This window comes from Aquila chrysaetos, chromosome 5 (genome assembly GCF_900496995.4).
Source record: "Aquila chrysaetos chrysaetos chromosome 5, bAquChr1.4, whole genome shotgun sequence".
NCBI classification, from domain to species: Eukaryota; Metazoa; Chordata; class Aves; order Accipitriformes; family Accipitridae; genus Aquila; species Aquila chrysaetos.
The window spans coordinates 58,345,871-58,362,107 of NC_044008.1; the positions used below are offsets into that span (position 1 = coordinate 58,345,871).

The 16,237-nt window shown below is 46.8% G+C and overlaps 1 protein-coding gene and 1 long non-coding RNA gene across 3 annotated transcripts in view; one reads left to right on the plus strand and one right to left on the minus strand.

Annotated features, from left to right (window-relative positions):
• PLEKHO2 (pleckstrin homology domain containing O2) overlaps positions 1-14,461 on the plus strand; it is a 29,305-nt gene extending 14,844 nt beyond the window's left edge. Inside the window, exons 5-7 of one of the 2 annotated variants that reach the window (XM_030015522.2) lie at positions 4,480-4,584; positions 7,157-7,255; positions 9,721-14,461. In XM_030015522.2, the coding sequence (XP_029871382.1) occupies positions 4,480-4,584; positions 7,157-7,255; positions 9,721-10,959 (1,443 nt within the window). In that variant the 3' untranslated portion in view covers positions 10,960-14,461. The remainder of the gene's footprint in view (positions 1-4,479; positions 4,585-7,156; positions 7,256-9,720) is intronic. The other variant, XM_041123651.1, reaches the window with a different exon arrangement.
• LOC121233322 overlaps positions 1-16,237 on the minus strand; it is a 35,573-nt gene that overhangs the window by 7,693 nt on the left and 11,643 nt on the right. Inside the window, exon 2 of the long non-coding RNA XR_005932446.1 lies at positions 4,982-5,170. This is a non-coding gene — a long non-coding RNA (uncharacterized LOC121233322). The remainder of the gene's footprint in view (positions 1-4,981; positions 5,171-16,237) is intronic.

A 16,237-nucleotide genomic window follows, 5' to 3' on the forward strand; every position in this document is an offset into this window, starting at 1 on the left:
GAAAGCCTTCAGCTGCAGAGAAGTCTTAAGAGTGGGAAGAAAGAGGGTGGTAGTAAGGGAGAGAGGCCATGAACAAGCACTGCAGCTCCCCACACATCCTTTCGTAGCACGGCCAGCCACAAAGTCTGCACCTGTGGTCAGGGGTGGAAACTTCCATTGCTTATTTTCCCTTAGTCGACTTTGGAGGTACCTGCAGCCGCTTTCACCAGGGGCCCTGCCTGGAAGCTGCAATAGATTGCAGCGAGGCGCCTTTGCCCTGTGCATGGAGGAGTCTGCTCCTGTGGTCTGCCAGTTTGGCAGAGATGCTGCATTATTCCTGGGGTTGAGGTAGCTCTTGGTTCAGCTACAGAAAACCACAAGAATCCCCTAACTGACAGTCCCTTGGCTTCCACTTTTCCCTCCATGATCTAACCTGACAAAGTCATGTAGAAGAAGGCAGGAGATGACCTCACATCTGGCAGATAGACTCTGCTGCACTCTTGGTAGTTTAAGATGTTACTGACCCAGCTCTGCTCTGGCTTCTGCTGGAGGTGACCAGCCCGTACGAAAAGTCAGCGGAAGGGAACACATTCCCACACCTAAACCAGCACTTCACAAGCAGTTCACAGTTCAGTTTAGCAAAGCCCCACTGAACTGAAGTCAGTACCAGGCTTTGCACTGAAATAGCTGAGGAGCAAGCACGTGTTTCTGTAGCCCACCTCTGTTGCAGATCAGCAGCATCTAGCAGAATTGCTCAGCAAAGAGCTAATGTTGGTAAAGGTCTTAAACTGCAGCTATGCTGTTCTCCAGAGCTTGTCTGTTAAATCATTTAGTGCAGGTACAACAGACTGACCCCAGGAACACTTCTCTTTCCTGGAAAGCAGGGTCAGCGTAGCCATAAGACTGTCACTGCTTGAAGAGACTGATGTCTCCAAGACATGAAGCAATCGAGGAGACTGTGGTCGCTGCTGTCACAGACAGTGACCCTTGTGTGAGCCTCTTGTTCCATGCCATCTAGCCAGTGATTCAGCAGGAGCTGACTGGCCATGCTGTGCTCTGAGTTAACTGACAGTAAATTGCGTAGTCTGTATTCATGCCTTACAATGGTCACTATCACATTAGGTTTAGCCATGACAGCTTTTCCTGGCACACCAGCCTGTTGTTTATGGCATGACTCAGTCTCAGCTGGCTTAGCAAGAAGGAGAGCAAATGTGTTACCCTGCCTGCTGCCCTTATACTGGTGTCACAACTCTCTACCTTAAATTGCTGGTGGAGAACAGACCCTGCTTAACGTTTTGTGGGAAGTATCCATCTTCAGGTACATCCTTTGATATCTGTGAATACTCAAATGAGTAAAAATACAGACGAGAGAAATTCATTTGTTCCTTGTTTGTAGAGGACCTGGGCATCTCAGGCTAGTGTACAGAGCCCCAGTGGCAGGCAGGACTGAGACCAACTCCTCCAGCTCCTTTCTGCCTCTCCTCTGCAGCTGTCTGCTTTATAGAGAGCTTCCATCCCACTTTGGGTTAGCTTCCTCTCCCCAGTGCTGTGGCTGAGGATGCAAGCCACAGATGAATGCAGACAGACAATGCAACAAATTGGCTGGCAGCTTCCTGAGCACCAGCCTCAGAGCCCCAGCAGCCTGACTCTTCCTTGGTATCTGTGGGTATTGTTCTAAAAAGGAGAAAAAAGTTTTCAAACAAAGGTAACTGGGCATACTGGGAAGAACCTGCTGCGAGCCTCGAGGCTGCCCCTCTGTGTCACAGCCCCAGGGACTTGTGCAAGCAGGGAGCAGGGCTGCAGCGGCATGAGTCTGGCATTGCCCACGCTGCCCCATCGCAGGGAGTGGGGTCCCACGCAGAGTGCTGCTTGTCCTCCCTCACCCAGCCCTTCAGGCAACTGGAGGGCTCTTTCTGCTGCTGTCTTGGGAGCATCTTGCCACGAGTCCCTTTCCCTCACCATCCATTGGGCCTGTGTTTGGTGGCCGCAGCGGTTGGTCAGCATTACACTGTGAGGCAGAGGGTTGTGTGCAGGAGGGACATCTCAGCTTCTCATTAATGACGAACCATCCCCCTGAGGCTTCATTCTGCCCTGCCGCAGGGTTGCTGACACCAGCGCTTAGTCACAGGCTTGGAAGCTTTATTTGGGTGCCGAGAATGAGGCACAGAAAGTGGCATTGGAAGAGGAAGCTTGAAGCGAGGCAGGAATCCTTCCCTTGAACAACATGTACGGAGATTTCTAAACCCTGGTGCAGGCTGCCAGGTCTTTGCCAGGCAGTGCAGCAGCTCAGCTGCTCACAAGTAGAGCTTTCTCATAAGCTTTTATAATCACAAAGCTTTGGGGCAAAATCATTTCCAAACAAAAAAAGTTTTTAAGCACACACAAAAACAGGCCTGCTTGGACTAAAACAAAATCTGGCTGTCGCTCTGTTTTGGAGCTTTGCCTTCCCTTAGATTCCCTGCTTAGCATGGCCCTTCTGCGCCCCAGACAAAGGGCTCTTTTTCCAGAGGGCTGTGGTTCAGGCCCTAACCTCTCCTCTGAGCTCTCAGGAAGACATGTGGTCCCGTCACCTTATGTGCAAACTAATCGAATAAATAATCTTTCCCCAAATTGCTTCTTAACTCCCTGCTTGCCACGCTGGTTGTGAGGGTCTGGCACTTTGTCACTGTGACGTGCAGATGTAAAACCATGGCATTGAAGCGAGGAATAAATGCAGAAGGGCAGGGCAGTCGATTTCTACCTAAACAGTAGGAGTGGGTGTAAGGAGATCAGGCTTTAGTTCTGCAGAATTTCTGATGGTACCTTCAGAAGCTGCTGACACCCAAAACAGTTGCTGCTTTGTTGTGCCATAAATAAAACAGGGAGCTGCTAAGAGCATTCAACTGTCAGTCACCATTAGCTTTGTCACCCTCATTTTATATAGTCCCTGTTTTATATAGACCCTGCTCTGATTTCAGAATGTGAGGCCTCATTTACAAAAAAAACTGGGACTACAATTGCTTTTGAAGGCAATGGGAAGGTGGAAAATACCTATAGGATGTTAAATACCCAAAAAGACTATTCCAAACAACACCCTAGTAGTATGTGTTTTGAATGAGCCTCTCTGTAGCTCACTTCCCCACCTGTAAGAGGTGGATAATTTCAGTTGCTCTGAAAAGTAATTTGTGAAGCCCCCAGATAATTGTATTGATAAGCAGCAAAGAAGAGATTGTCAGGGGAATCAGTAATTCTATTTTCAGGACACGGCTTGAGCAGAGTGCAATCAATAAGACATATTGACCCATGAGGATAAAACACACGATGGGATAGCTCAGTAAGAAGTGCCGCCCCTGTCATTAGGGATGGTACTGGGAGGAATATGCACAGCAGGCCGAGTTAGGACTGCCCCAGCAATGTTGGGATTGTCTAATTTTTAAGTTCTTGATTTTGCAACTTTGATGATGTTCTTTAGCACAAGAGTATTTCTGTGTGCCTGTGCAGTCCGGATTAGGGCACTGCATGGAGCTATTTGGATCCAAGCCAGTCTGCCATGGAGTCACCTGTAATGTGACGATGATACTTCTCTCACCTGAAGCGTATGCTAGGGCAAAGCTACATAATGCTGGTGAGGTGCTCAGAGAACACAGCAGTGAAGTAAGTAACACCTTACCTATTTTCCCTGCTGTGGTCAAGAAGAGATTCAAAACACTGAGCAAAGCCACGGGACTACCCTGGAGGAAGGGGAGAGCTGGCTAGCTGGAGGACAGGCCATACAATCACCCACTGCTCCCTCCTTATTTGTGTCCTGTGCTTCTTGCCAGCTCCCTCTTGTATGGCTGACTCTTCCCTTCTTGTTAGAAGCTATTCAAACCTCAGAAAGTGTACGTCTGTAGCGTTCACTGCTGTATTTCTTCATTTGCAAACAGAAAAAATATGGTTAATTTTTTCCCATACATTGCCCTTATGCCTCATCATGTCCGTGCTCAGCTGAATCGGGGTTAGTGCAGCCAAGGTCAGAGCCCCAGATTCCTGTATCAGTTCTGTTCTGCAGAGCTGCAGGAACAGGGAAGCAGGCAGAGCCCGCTGCATGCAGCTTTCCTGTTGCTTGCAGCCTGGGGGGAAGTTGGAAATAAAGTACTTTATTGCATCTGAACCAGCACAAAGTGACTTGGACTTTCAGTCTGACTCTATACACAATGTGACCATTTGCTGTACAAACAACTTGCTGCTGCTCTAGGAGCTATTCTGAGTGTTCTGCAGAAGGAAGAAACTCTTACTTTCTTACTACTTTAGTTACTAGTTGCAAAAATAAAACTGCAGCAACAAGCTGTTCAGCATAACAAAATCCTGTTCATGGGAGCTATGAAGTGAAGTATTTGCCAAAGCACAAAGGAATCTGTAGTTTAAACACAGGCTGGAACTGAATGTTACATAGAAAATGAAGTGATACACAGAGAGCAGAGAGCTACCTCTCTTGTCCTGACAAGGAATGCTTAGGCAAAATTGTCTCTGCTCTTGCAGGTTCATGATATCAAATTTCAAGCTCCAACTTTGGAAGAAAAGGAATCGTGGATAAAAGCGCTTAATGAAGGGATCAATAGAGGCAAAAACAAAGTATTTGATGAGGTAAGAGAAACAGTTTTCAAAGTCCTGTATTTCTGTGTCAGTTCTCATCCACTGCTTTTTTAGCTAAAAGCAGAACTTGCCCGAGCCCCCCTGCTCCCTGTCCTTCCTGCATGCCAGCCATGGTTGAAGGAAAGAGAAAGATGGTATTCAAGGTAAACCAGGTCACATCCCCGCAGGCTGGGAGCTTTTAGCCACTTCAGCTCCCAGCCCAAGAAGGTAGAACACGTAGAGAGCCCTTTGCACCATCCTATATCTTGCTGCCTTTCCCTCTCTCCTGGCCAGGGTTAGATGCAGGGAGGCAGGGGCAGCTGGTTGAGTAGATGTTGTGCCGGCAGGATGGTCTGTGCTGCTAAGAGCTAACATCTCATCAAGAGGCCCAGAAGACACAAGAGCTCACCAAAGTCAGTGGGAGATGGTCTGGTGGCTTCAGTAGGTTTGGGATCAGCGAATGCAGGGGTGTTCCCCTTTCCTGATGGAAACGGCTGGTGTGGAGAAGCAGCTGCAGCGCTGAGTTGTGTAGAGCTGGGGCTGCAGCCTGGAGAGCCTCATCTTCCCCATGCCGCCATGATCCTCAGCACCAAGCAGCCTGGAAATGGAGGTATTTGGTTAGGACATAGCCCAGTCTTCAAGACTGGAAAAATCTGAAGTGACTCAGTCCACCAGCTATTCCGCCTGCAGTCTGGCAAGAAGTCTGGTGGAAAGTTACTCCATGGCACTGGCCAAACCTGCCTGCCTCTCAGATGGCTCCAGCACACCTGCATTCCCAAATTCTCCTCCCATTCTGCTGCGTGGAGGGAAGGATGAAAATTGCACATCCTAGAGCCTGACTAAACCTTGCTCCCTGTTAGCTTGTAAATCAGCCATGAACTAAACCAAAGAAGCAGTATCTATTCTGCAGTTGTTTCAGTAACTGAAAGGAAGTGCACAAAACCACCATCACAGGAATGACACAAGAAGAAATGGGCAGGGTAACGAGGGGACAAAGCAATTGGCAAGATCTGTTTAGCAAAGGAAACCAAAGCAATGAGTAAAAGTTTTGAGAAAAGGGCTAAGCGCTGCAGATGCTTTGCTAGAGATGCGAACTCTGAATGCTTGGGCTTTGCTTTTATTTAGCAGAGGGCAAAAGCAGGAGGAGAGGCTGGAACATGCTTCTTTTTGCCAAGGCAAATGGCACTCAGTGTCAGGGCTTTGCTGGTAGTGGGGTGTAGCAGTTCCTCGGGCCCTTGGACCAAGTGGGAAGCAGCACGTGGAATTAAAGGGACGAGCTGGGACCAGCAGCAGCCTTAGAAGATAAAACCTAGCAGCAGAGAGCTTAGCAGCCCGGTCTGCTCTCATGTTTCAGCGTGTGGAAGATGTGATGTCCTACAATGCAATGCTGTCCAGCCCTTGCTGGAGGGGCCCCACGCTGGCTCAGAGCTGCCTGGAGTAGCACGGCACATGGCTCTCCGGTGGGCAGTGAACTCTGCACAGCCCCTCAGCAGCACGGCAAGGTGGGATCTCAGGTCAACTCCCTGCCCTGTGGCCTGGGGTTATTGTCCTGAGGAGGACCCGGAGCCTCCCTCAGAGGGAGCCAGCCTCTAATTCTCATTCATTCCAGTAAGGATCAAACCTCAGATTTAAAGCGTTTCCACACAGGCCAGGCACAAGCTAAAGGGTCAAGCCCCCAGCTGGCTTGGATTAGCTGTTCTCCGCTGAAAGAGCTGTAAAACCACTCTGCCATATCAGCCAGGGATTGGTACCCATTTTTTCCCTCTAAATCCCTATTTCGCCCGTGCCAGCTTTCCTATTGTACAAACTTGTGGTACAAAGGCCAGCAAACCAAGGACATGCTGACATTTCACCATCTCTGGTCACTGGTGCTGCTCTCTGCATGGAGCAGACTCCAGCCCTCAGCCACCGCGGCATGGGTGGGTGGGCAATCACAGAGCCAGCACAGAGAAATACCTGCCAGAGGGCTGGGACCTCCCTCCCCATGTGCGGGAGGCAGTGGCTTTCTCATCTGATTCCAGGAAATAAATTTGTTAATGCAGCTAGAGTTGCAATTAATCCAGGTCACTGCTCACACCTTCTCTTCAGCATCCTGCAGTTATTAGAGCTGTAGAAGGGAAGGTCTGTAACAAAGCGCTGCTGATACAGTTCACAGTCGGGTCACGGTTATTAATGAGCTTTCACCTCTAAGATGGCAACAGCAATTTCGGCACTGTGCTCTGCCACATGCAGGAGCCAGTCCAAGCCCAGGCTGCAGCAAGGACAACAAAGCTGCCTTGTGTCCTTCCTTCCCTGCCCCTTAGGTAGAGGGGAGGTTAGCCATCACGAACCTCTGAAGGTTCAATGCTTTGCTTTTTTAGATAAACACAGCTCTATATAGGACAGATACCTTAAATATCCATCACGTACATGCAGGGCTTTGCAGGCGGGCTGTAACTAAGGTCTGAGGCAAAGACTGTAGTCGTGAAATATTCATCCAAATGCGGCATCCCTTCATGTGTGACAGTGAGAACTTTACAGACATATCCTGAGAAATTAATGACCCTCTTTCTTTTTTCTTTCCTTTCTCTTCCCCCTTTCAAAGGTAAAAGTAGACGAGAGCCTTTCCTTGGACCACGTAACTCGGGACAGAGTGAAAATGACCCACGGACGCAGGCCACCCACAAGAAGTCACCTGAAGGAGGTAAGTGCACCCACCCTGGGGTGATCCATCTCCCCAGCTGGAATCACCAAGAGCTGCTCCTTCCACTTAGGTACAAAACCCCAGGTACAAACAGCCCAGAGAAAGCTGACAAGGGAAACAGCTTCCTCTGGGAAAGACTGTGCCAGCACCTCTCTAACGAAGCTCCAGGTTCCCATAGATCTGTAGCTGCTGCAACACATTACAATATATTTAGCTTTCCATAACTCACGAGCTGCTTCACCGTCTGGAGCCATTATAGTTTCACTTTAATCAGAAGAGACCGAAGCTCCTATATTTATTTTCTAAGAAGTGATGATTTTGTAGCCACAGTGGTCTGAAGGTAGAAGAACTGCATGGTCTGTGGGGAGAAGCTGTATTTTTTATTAAGCTAACTGGAAAAAGCAGACAAGCTTTCAAGCTTACAAGCCCTTGCTTAGGTCTGAAACAGAATACATTATTCTCCCAGGCAGTTTTATGGACTAGCCTGTCTACTCTTAACTGATTTTCTGGATCTGTCACTTAAAAAAAAAAAAAAAAAGAAAAGAAAGAAAAAGCACCACAAGATAAACCTGCAGTTCATTTCCATGGAAGAGGTTCTTACTAATGTTTGATTCCTGTGATTTATGAAAAAGTTTCCACAGACAGACTGATATTTTAGCAGAGCATTAAACTCAACCAAGGAAGGTTTTTAAATCAAACCTTCTTTCTTCAAACTTCCAAGACTGACTTATGTGTCTGCACAGCACTCAGATGACCCTTGTGCAGAAAATGAGATGCCCCGAGACTTTTTACTTTGCATAGAAATGGAGGGAGAGTGTCTCTTCTATAGAAAAGCATGGGAATGAATCATAGATTCCCATCCAGTCCTCCAGAAAACTGCAGAAGAAAACATGACAAAAGTCATAGCAGCGATGAAGTGTGGATTCTCTGTTGCCTAATATGGGTTTGGTAAGGTAGGAAGCCCTTCCCTAGGCACTAAAAAGATCTTTCTCCCCTGCTCAGCTCACTATTTTCATGAGATGCCTCCAACAGTAATATCCATAAGGCCTCTCACCTTCAGCCAAATTCAGGGGAGACTAGCTTACAAATTCAGACACAGGAATGAGGGAGGGGAAAGGGAGGGGATACAGCCTGCAGAAAGATGTGTATCACGGCTGCTGGCTGCAGTATCGTGAAGGAAATGGGATGAACAATGATTTTCAGTGCCAAAGCAGGCCAGGTGAGGACGGGTCAGGGCCAAGCCTCCAGGATGCAGCTTGCCTCTGCCTCTCTGATGGGCTGGAAAGGCAAAGAGAGACTTTAACTAAATTTTCTGCACTGCAGGAGTCTGGCCCTGGCTGCAGCTACGCCTTCGTGTGGTTTTGGGTTCCATCACACAGGAACTGTCACCGCATTTCTCCCTCTGGGGCACTGAGCATACACGCTGCAATGTCTTTACTAAGTCCATCCTTTTTAGGAAACCCCCCCTACTAGAGTGCTTTGCACACAGCCTGTGGTTTGAAGGAGGTTTAACCAGCTGAGGCTTGGCCCCGGTAAGACAAGGATGACATCAGGTTGGAGGAAGCAAGCAGAAGGCAATGGTATTACAATAGTATCCCTGGCCAAGCAATCTAAAGATCAACTTGTTTTATATGTTCAAGTAAAAATACGACAGTTGCAAAAGCAGAAAGCAGGTGTGCTTTGGTTAGGCATGCTGTAAACGAAGGGGTAGAGGGATCCAGCTACCACAGGATAAAGAATTAAATTATGGCAGAGCTGACCGCTTAGCACCCACAAGAAATAAGGTTATTGTGGAACAGGCTTTAAGACGTTCTTCTCAAAGGAAGTAGTAAAATAAGTTCTGTGCTTTTGTCCTAATTCTTGATTGCTTATGGTTGTTGGCTTTGATATTCTCGTGCAAGTTGCTGCACTATCAGGCAGAAAATAACTTGGCAGCTAAATGCTCATGACATTCACAGAACGTGTTGGTCTGGCGAAAAAGCGGGCCTATACACGGGGATGGAAGTGCTTCACTCGATGCATTCAAGATTTGCTGCAATGTACGTCACTTGACCCAACTTTCTTGTTTGTTGGGTGAAATGTTTGGGACTCGTGATTATCATAGCTCATTAAATTTTAGCAGAGCAGATCACACTGGGTTTCACTTACCAGATTAACGCTGGTATAGCTGGCTACTGCTGTTAGAGGGTAGCACAGGGTGATGCTGCATGGAAGAAGCGCAACCTCCATAGATTGCTCTTGAGCTACAGAAAAAGCTGCTCTTAAAAGAGCACCGTTTTTGTTATCAGTCGGATTCTCCTTGCAGTTTCGACAGATTTAAGTATAAATGGGGTGAATGTGTGAAGCAGTAACCCCTTGCTTGCCATGCTGGTTGTAAGGGTCTTGCACTTTACCTTGAAGTTAAAGGATGGAGCACAGGATTGATGATGGGATAGATAGTGAAAACGTTCTCTCTTGTATTTCAGGCTGCCAAGTCTACATCAGATGGTATCCTGCGACTAGATCTGGATATAGTAGACAATGGACCGCCAAACTTTGATTCCACTATCAGCGAAAGTGACAATGCACCACCTCGGAAAGAAACTCCAAAGCCACCTATGCCACCTACAAAACCCACTGGCGCAAAAGAAAACCAAGATGCAGAGAACAATCTTCCTGAGCAGGAACATAAAAAACCTCTGTCTCCTCTGTTGCCTCCAGATAAGAAGCTTAAGGAAGGCATAGCATCAAAGGACAATGTAAATGCCAAGGAAGAGGACTCTGTAAGCCCAGAGGAGAATGTGGAAGGATCCCAAGCACCAAATGAGGAGAACAAAGAGAACCTCATTGACGTCAGCAACAGGGGCATAGCAAAAGCTCCAATTCCTCCTCCTAAGAGCGTGCCAGACAAGCTAAAAGTAGCTTGGGACCAACCAGTCCCTGAGCCTGAAAACACAGAAGACTTGAAATCATCAGGAGATAGTAGCAAAGACAACCTTGCTGAGATTGCCACTGCAGATGTTACAAAGCCCCCTGTTCCTCCTAAGGTCCTGTCAGAAAAAATGCTAGCCACAATGAACTCCAGCCATGGTGACCTGGAAGCTGGCGGCTGGGAAGACCTGGAGTCTGGCAGCTCCAAGCCCCCAGTGAATGGGATCGCAGCCGGTGAGGTAGCAGAGGTCACATCCCCAACAGTTGAAACTGAAGAAGGAAATGGGAGAACCTCTGCTGAGAAGGAAGAGCAAACTTCAGCAGAAGAGACAGAGACTTCCTTAGCTACAGAAACAGGCCATGAGAGTGTCAAAGGAACTATTGAGAAGCAAGGGTCTGCAGAAAGCGCTTCAGGTCTCAAACTTCGCAGTTCTTCTCTGGGAGACTTGCTGTCTGATTCCAAAAATACACAGAGAGCACCTCCAGGCCAAGGTTTCCCGAAGGATTCCCATCAACACTTAGCTAAAATGGAGGAGAAAGTTGCTAATGAAAGGGAAAAGGCAGAAAAACTTCTGCAGAAGGTTTTACGTCAAGGGTTGGAACAGGCCCAGGAGGGGAATGGACCCCCAGTGATGGCAGAGACATTACTGAATGAGGCAGTAGAACAACTTCGGCAAGCTACACAAGTTTTGCAAGAAATTAAAGGTCTTGGAGAACTGAAAAAAGAAGCAACACAGAAACAGAAAGAAAAGCAAAAGGATCTAGTGACTCTTTATAGGAGAAGTGCTCCCTGACATACTCTTCAAAGAGACTTCTTTCTCAAAATGAAAGCTAAACATTTGCGATTTATGATTTGTACCATTGCTAGGCCAGTGTTTAAAAGGTGGTGTTTTGCTGTGCACACACCACGTTTATGGGACAGAATTGAGCTTTCAATTATAGCATCTTTCTCTCTTTCTTCTTGCTGTACATACCAGTCCAGTTCTAATCCTCTTAGCACAGCAGAAGGTTACAGGACATTGAACGGTTTCAAAAATGTGAATGCTCTTTAAGGACTCTGTCCAAAGTCCTTTCAATGGATCAGGCCTTAAAAATTACTGGTAATCAAACCAAGCCAGATTTTTGAAAGGAGCAGAATGGCTATTCTAGCAAAAGCCCCTGTCTGTCTGTATTTACAGACAAGCAGATACCAGATTACACTGGCACCTATCTGTTTTTCCCAGTTAAATCATTTAAGGATAAATGTAGTCAGTGTTTGTTCACTTGCTGGCAAGGTTTCCCAGACCACCTGGCCCAGTGACATCTAGGAATGTAAATAGAAATGGTTTAATCTTCTCCAAAGATACTCATAAAACCACATCCACAGTTAAAAAGTGACCTCACACAGAGGCAAACAAAACTGGCCAACTCCTGACTACAAGCAGTGTCCTCAGATGTGGAGCAGCTCCACGAAGGCACTCTTCTGAGTCTGGCTGTGCAGAGCTTTACGTGTGCTAAGCACTGCATGAGTGAACGCAAGTCTCAATGCATCATTGCCAGGCAAGTATTCATTGTTCCTGTTTCATTAATAAGGAAATTGAGGCAACAAGGTTACACTTGCCCTTTGAAAGAGTGTCTTCTAGCAGCACAACACATTCATTATTGAGGACCATACCTGTCTGGTAACTCTGAATCCTCTCGTCCTAGTTGGGAACAATTAGCCAGGCATTTGGAGAACTTGTGTCCAGGAGATCCCTAGGAGCTTCTTTAAGAATCTTTAGGGATGTGTGTTCCCTTAGCTGTAGGCTTGCTCTCTGTGTTGTCTTGGGATGTTAACTGACAGGAGCATGCACATCAGACAGCAGGTCTGGATGAGATCCCCCTTCCTATTTAACAGGTTTCTACCTTCTGAGTCCTGGCTAGCCTGAGAGCCGTGGTTTGGCACAGATGTCTGTAATTGGAGTACGTGAAGGGAAAGGCATTTTGCACGCACAACTTAGGGGCTGGTCCCAGTGGCTTAAGTATATTAAAATAAAAATGCATTGCTACAGAAGGGTGTGAGGAAGGCATTGCAGAAGGCTCTGGCACAATTCCCGTAGCTTCCCTGCCCACCTGCTGAAAGCAACCACAGTTCCTTTGGTCTTTAGTGATTACAGCTGTGATAAAATCATGTCTTTGCACCGCTGCTGTATAGCCCTGTACCTGAGCTGGGTCCCCTCCCCTGTTCTCTGTAGTTGCTCTGAGGAGAATCATATGACAGCCCACAGGGCTTCTCCTTTGCTTGAGCCAGACTCTGGAAGCACAGAAAAGGTCGATCTTCCCAGTCTGGTTTTAAGGAGTGACATGCTACCTAAGCTCTCTTCTCTTGTTTGCCAACACTGCCGTCTTAGCTCACCCATTTCTTTCTCTTCTGTTCTTTCTTTTATAATTTCCCAGATTCCACAAGGCTGTAATGGGCTGCAAACACTCCCCATGGCAGCAGCCCAGTAAAGCTTCATCTGAGCCTCTTCTTAGGCTAGGCAGTGGGCATTTCAGGTCTGAGGACAGAAATGTTGGCTTTGGGCTTCCAAATACCCTGTTTTTCACCACCCAGAGCCAGCAAGACAGGTAGTGACTAGAACTGATGCTTCTGCCTCTTTTGATTAAACCAGCCTTGGTTTCAGTGGTCTGTCCCCCTCTCAAGACAGCCATAGACATCGCATGGGAATTCACTCATTATTCTCTCACGTGGAAAGTTCTACACAGTCAAACACTCGGGGCTCAGGTGCCAAAAAGCTTTGCTTTGAGACAAAAAGTTTTCTATGTCCTAAGCCCACTCCCAGGCACACAGCCTGGAGCAAACTCTGGATCTGTGTCATTTGCTGCTGTAGATTCAATGTGAACCATGGGTCTTACTCGCCTTTCCAGACATGCTTAGGACAAGGGCTAATAACACAGACAATACTCAGTGCCTATCTGCTATCTAAATGTATTTTTCTGCATGTGCACTTTTGTTTACCGAACACTGTGTGGTATGAATGTGAGCTGTCAGAACCTGGTGTGCACTGGAAGTCGAGGGACATCAGCTTCAGGGAGCAGGCAGGCTTTTGCAAGATGCAGTTCTATAACAAGAGATAAATTAGATGGGGAAAAAAACAGTTCACACTAACAGGAATATACACAAACCAGGGCAAACTCTGGGTACAGGATCATATCCCAAAGCTGAAGCCAGTCCTAAACTCCAGGATGGGCAAATCAAAGCCTGGAACTGAAAACCTAGGAGAATGGAAACAGCTCATGGGATAGCTCAGTCCCCTAATGTATATACAAATGCTTTTGCTCTCACGGGTGTTTTCTTGCGGCAGTGTATTCTGTGGATACCCATCTGGCAAAGCGCTAATGAGAATACCCAGACATCCCTATCTGTTACAGCCAAACCTACAGGATGTGCTTATATTTACTGTGTATTTTTATATTATACTGAATATTCTAATGAATAAATGTCTGACATTTTACTGAATTCCCATCAGTAGGAATCTTAACAGATAAACCCCCCCTATATCTGTTAGGAAATGGGCAAGTTAAATCATTTTACAAGCAACAGCTAATTACTGTATTTGCTGTACTAACAGAACTTAGTAGATTTGTATTATGTCTTGTAAATACGTATAACTTAAGTAAGTGGAATGTCCGTAGCACCCAGTAACTCTACTGCTGAAAATGCTATGTTAGAGACTCTTTGGTTTTAACTGTTTTTTGATAGGGTTAGCAGTTCATCCTAAAATGTCTAGCTGGGCCGTAAGCCTGATTCACCTGGACTTTGCAGGAAACAACGCATCATGTTCCTTCGCAGTTTTCCCACTTGTTCTTCTCATTCTGGTCATGAGCCAGACCAGGCTCTGCCTACGGCTGGAAACTGCCTTCTGGGGTGTTTTTACATGCTCCTCTGAAAATGGCAGTGCTGGTCAGAGTCACGAGACAGGATCCTGGTCTGCTCTGACCTCATACAGCAACTCCCATCTTCAGTGTACATCCTGCCACCATGCACTTTTTTAAGTCTCCCTTTAAACTTTCATTTAAACTTACATCTAATTTCTGGTTGCACTAAGGCTGTTTTTTTGTGCCTGAAAACCCTCTGGTCATGGAGTGCTGGGGTGTGAGTCTGTGTTTTGGGCTGTGCCACCAGGTTACATGTCTGTGACAGGAAGGAAGTGTGTTTGCAAGCAAGCAAATGTGGATGACTATCTGAAAAGCAGCTGCTGCAGCCCGTGGAAAGGCAGCACTTTGTCTCTTGCTTGTAAAGAGCTTTGAGATTTGGCAATAAAACCGTCTTTTAAATATCGGCTGTTTAAGAGCCATTTGTCCTAAACAGGAGCAAAGAAGAGCCACCAGGAGTGGCACATTGAGGCTTTGCTCTGGAGGAGGGCATGCTGCACAGGCTGGGGTAAGCTAGATGCTGTGCTAACCACAAGCCTGGAGGAAGGAGAAGCGCTGGGGGCTGTGGCTGGCACTGAGCTGGAGCTGTGCGGTTCCTGAGTCGCTCCTGAGCCATCCCGGCCTGCCAGCTTGGCTGCCCTGGCCAGAAAGCACGGCTGAGGCCAGGATCTGCTCCTGCTCCTTCTGGAAAGCAATGGGAAGCATCCTCATTGCTGGAGACCTCACCAAGTGCAGTCACCAGCAGTGCGGTCTGGGCTGCCCTTAACATCTTCATGTGGACTCTCTGGTGTCTACAAAATGTTGAACTCACTCTGATGAGCAACACCAGAGCCTCGTTCCTCTGTCCAGATGCCAGTAAGCCACAGGAAGATAAGAAGCTGGTGTCACAGTGACTGTTCCCCTTCTGCAAAAACTGGGTAGAAACTGGTCAGTAGGTTCAAAAGTTACGAGGAAGCAGGGAAAAGAGTGCAAGTATACACGCCATCCTATTGCACAATATTGGCTTCATTTGGGTAAAAAAATGTGCTTAGCAAACCCTCTAACCCCTTGCTGGGAAGGGGGCTGTTCCTCAAAGGAATCTCCAAGACAGGGGGTTGATTTCTACAGATACACTGTAGAGAAAGGCAGTCGCTTCCTCTCACACTAAGAAAACAGACATCACATTTTGGCCTTAAATTGATATTGGTAAGGAAGTGTATAGCACTACGTGAAACTTGATTTAAAAACACCCAGATGAACCATTTGCCTGACTGCTTTTAATTCAATGAATAGTTATGGGTTACTGGTTCAAGAGACTGCGTAATTTGAAATAGAAAATGCAGGTCCTAGGTTCCATCCAGTGATCCCACAGAACTCAATAATTTGCAACTGAAAAAGAGCAGAAAGAGCTCTTCCAGTCCCAGAGTGCCAAAAGATTTACTACAGCATTGGCTAGTCTACTCGGATGACTAATTATTCTTGCTATTAAAAAATGTGTGTTTTATCTTAAGCATGAGTCATCAACAGTGAAGCTCTCCAAGATTTCCCCTTTCCAGCTTAAGAGTTAGAAAATTGCAGTCACAGAAGATATCCATCGTCTTAGAGAATGGAGATCCCCGTTTTGTTATGCTATGCAAGTTCACATACTTCAGAAAGCAAGTGCTTAATTTATTCCAGGAAACTTAGTCACCGTGTTCTTCTTGTGCCTTACCTCACAGCTAAGCAACCCACAATATTCCTGTGACAACTGCCGATGTGATGTTAAAAGCATTAACGATTTCATTCTCAGCAGCAATCCTGCTGTCTGAGGTCAACGCGAGGTACTTTAAGCCATGTATTTTCCATCCCTTCCTGGGTATCCGAGACCCAGTCACACCACCTTCACTTCAGAGAGCAGCTGGAGGCTTAGCCCTCGCATCTCCTGCTGTGCAGCGTTAGTCCCCTCTGCCTGCGCTAGCCCAGCTTGGCAGTTCAGAGGTTGTAAAACACATATGAGGAAACGGTGAAGAAATACTACCTTAGTGCAAAGATGATACATAAAGCGCATGTATTCATACCTATAGAAAAAAAAAGAAAATGTGGAATATTGCAAAATGCCATTTGTAAGAAGTTATTACAGGAGGGATGGCTGTCAACAGCTTATCACATAGACTAGTTAAAGGGAAAAACACAAAGTTGGCTTAATTTGCAGCAAAAAAA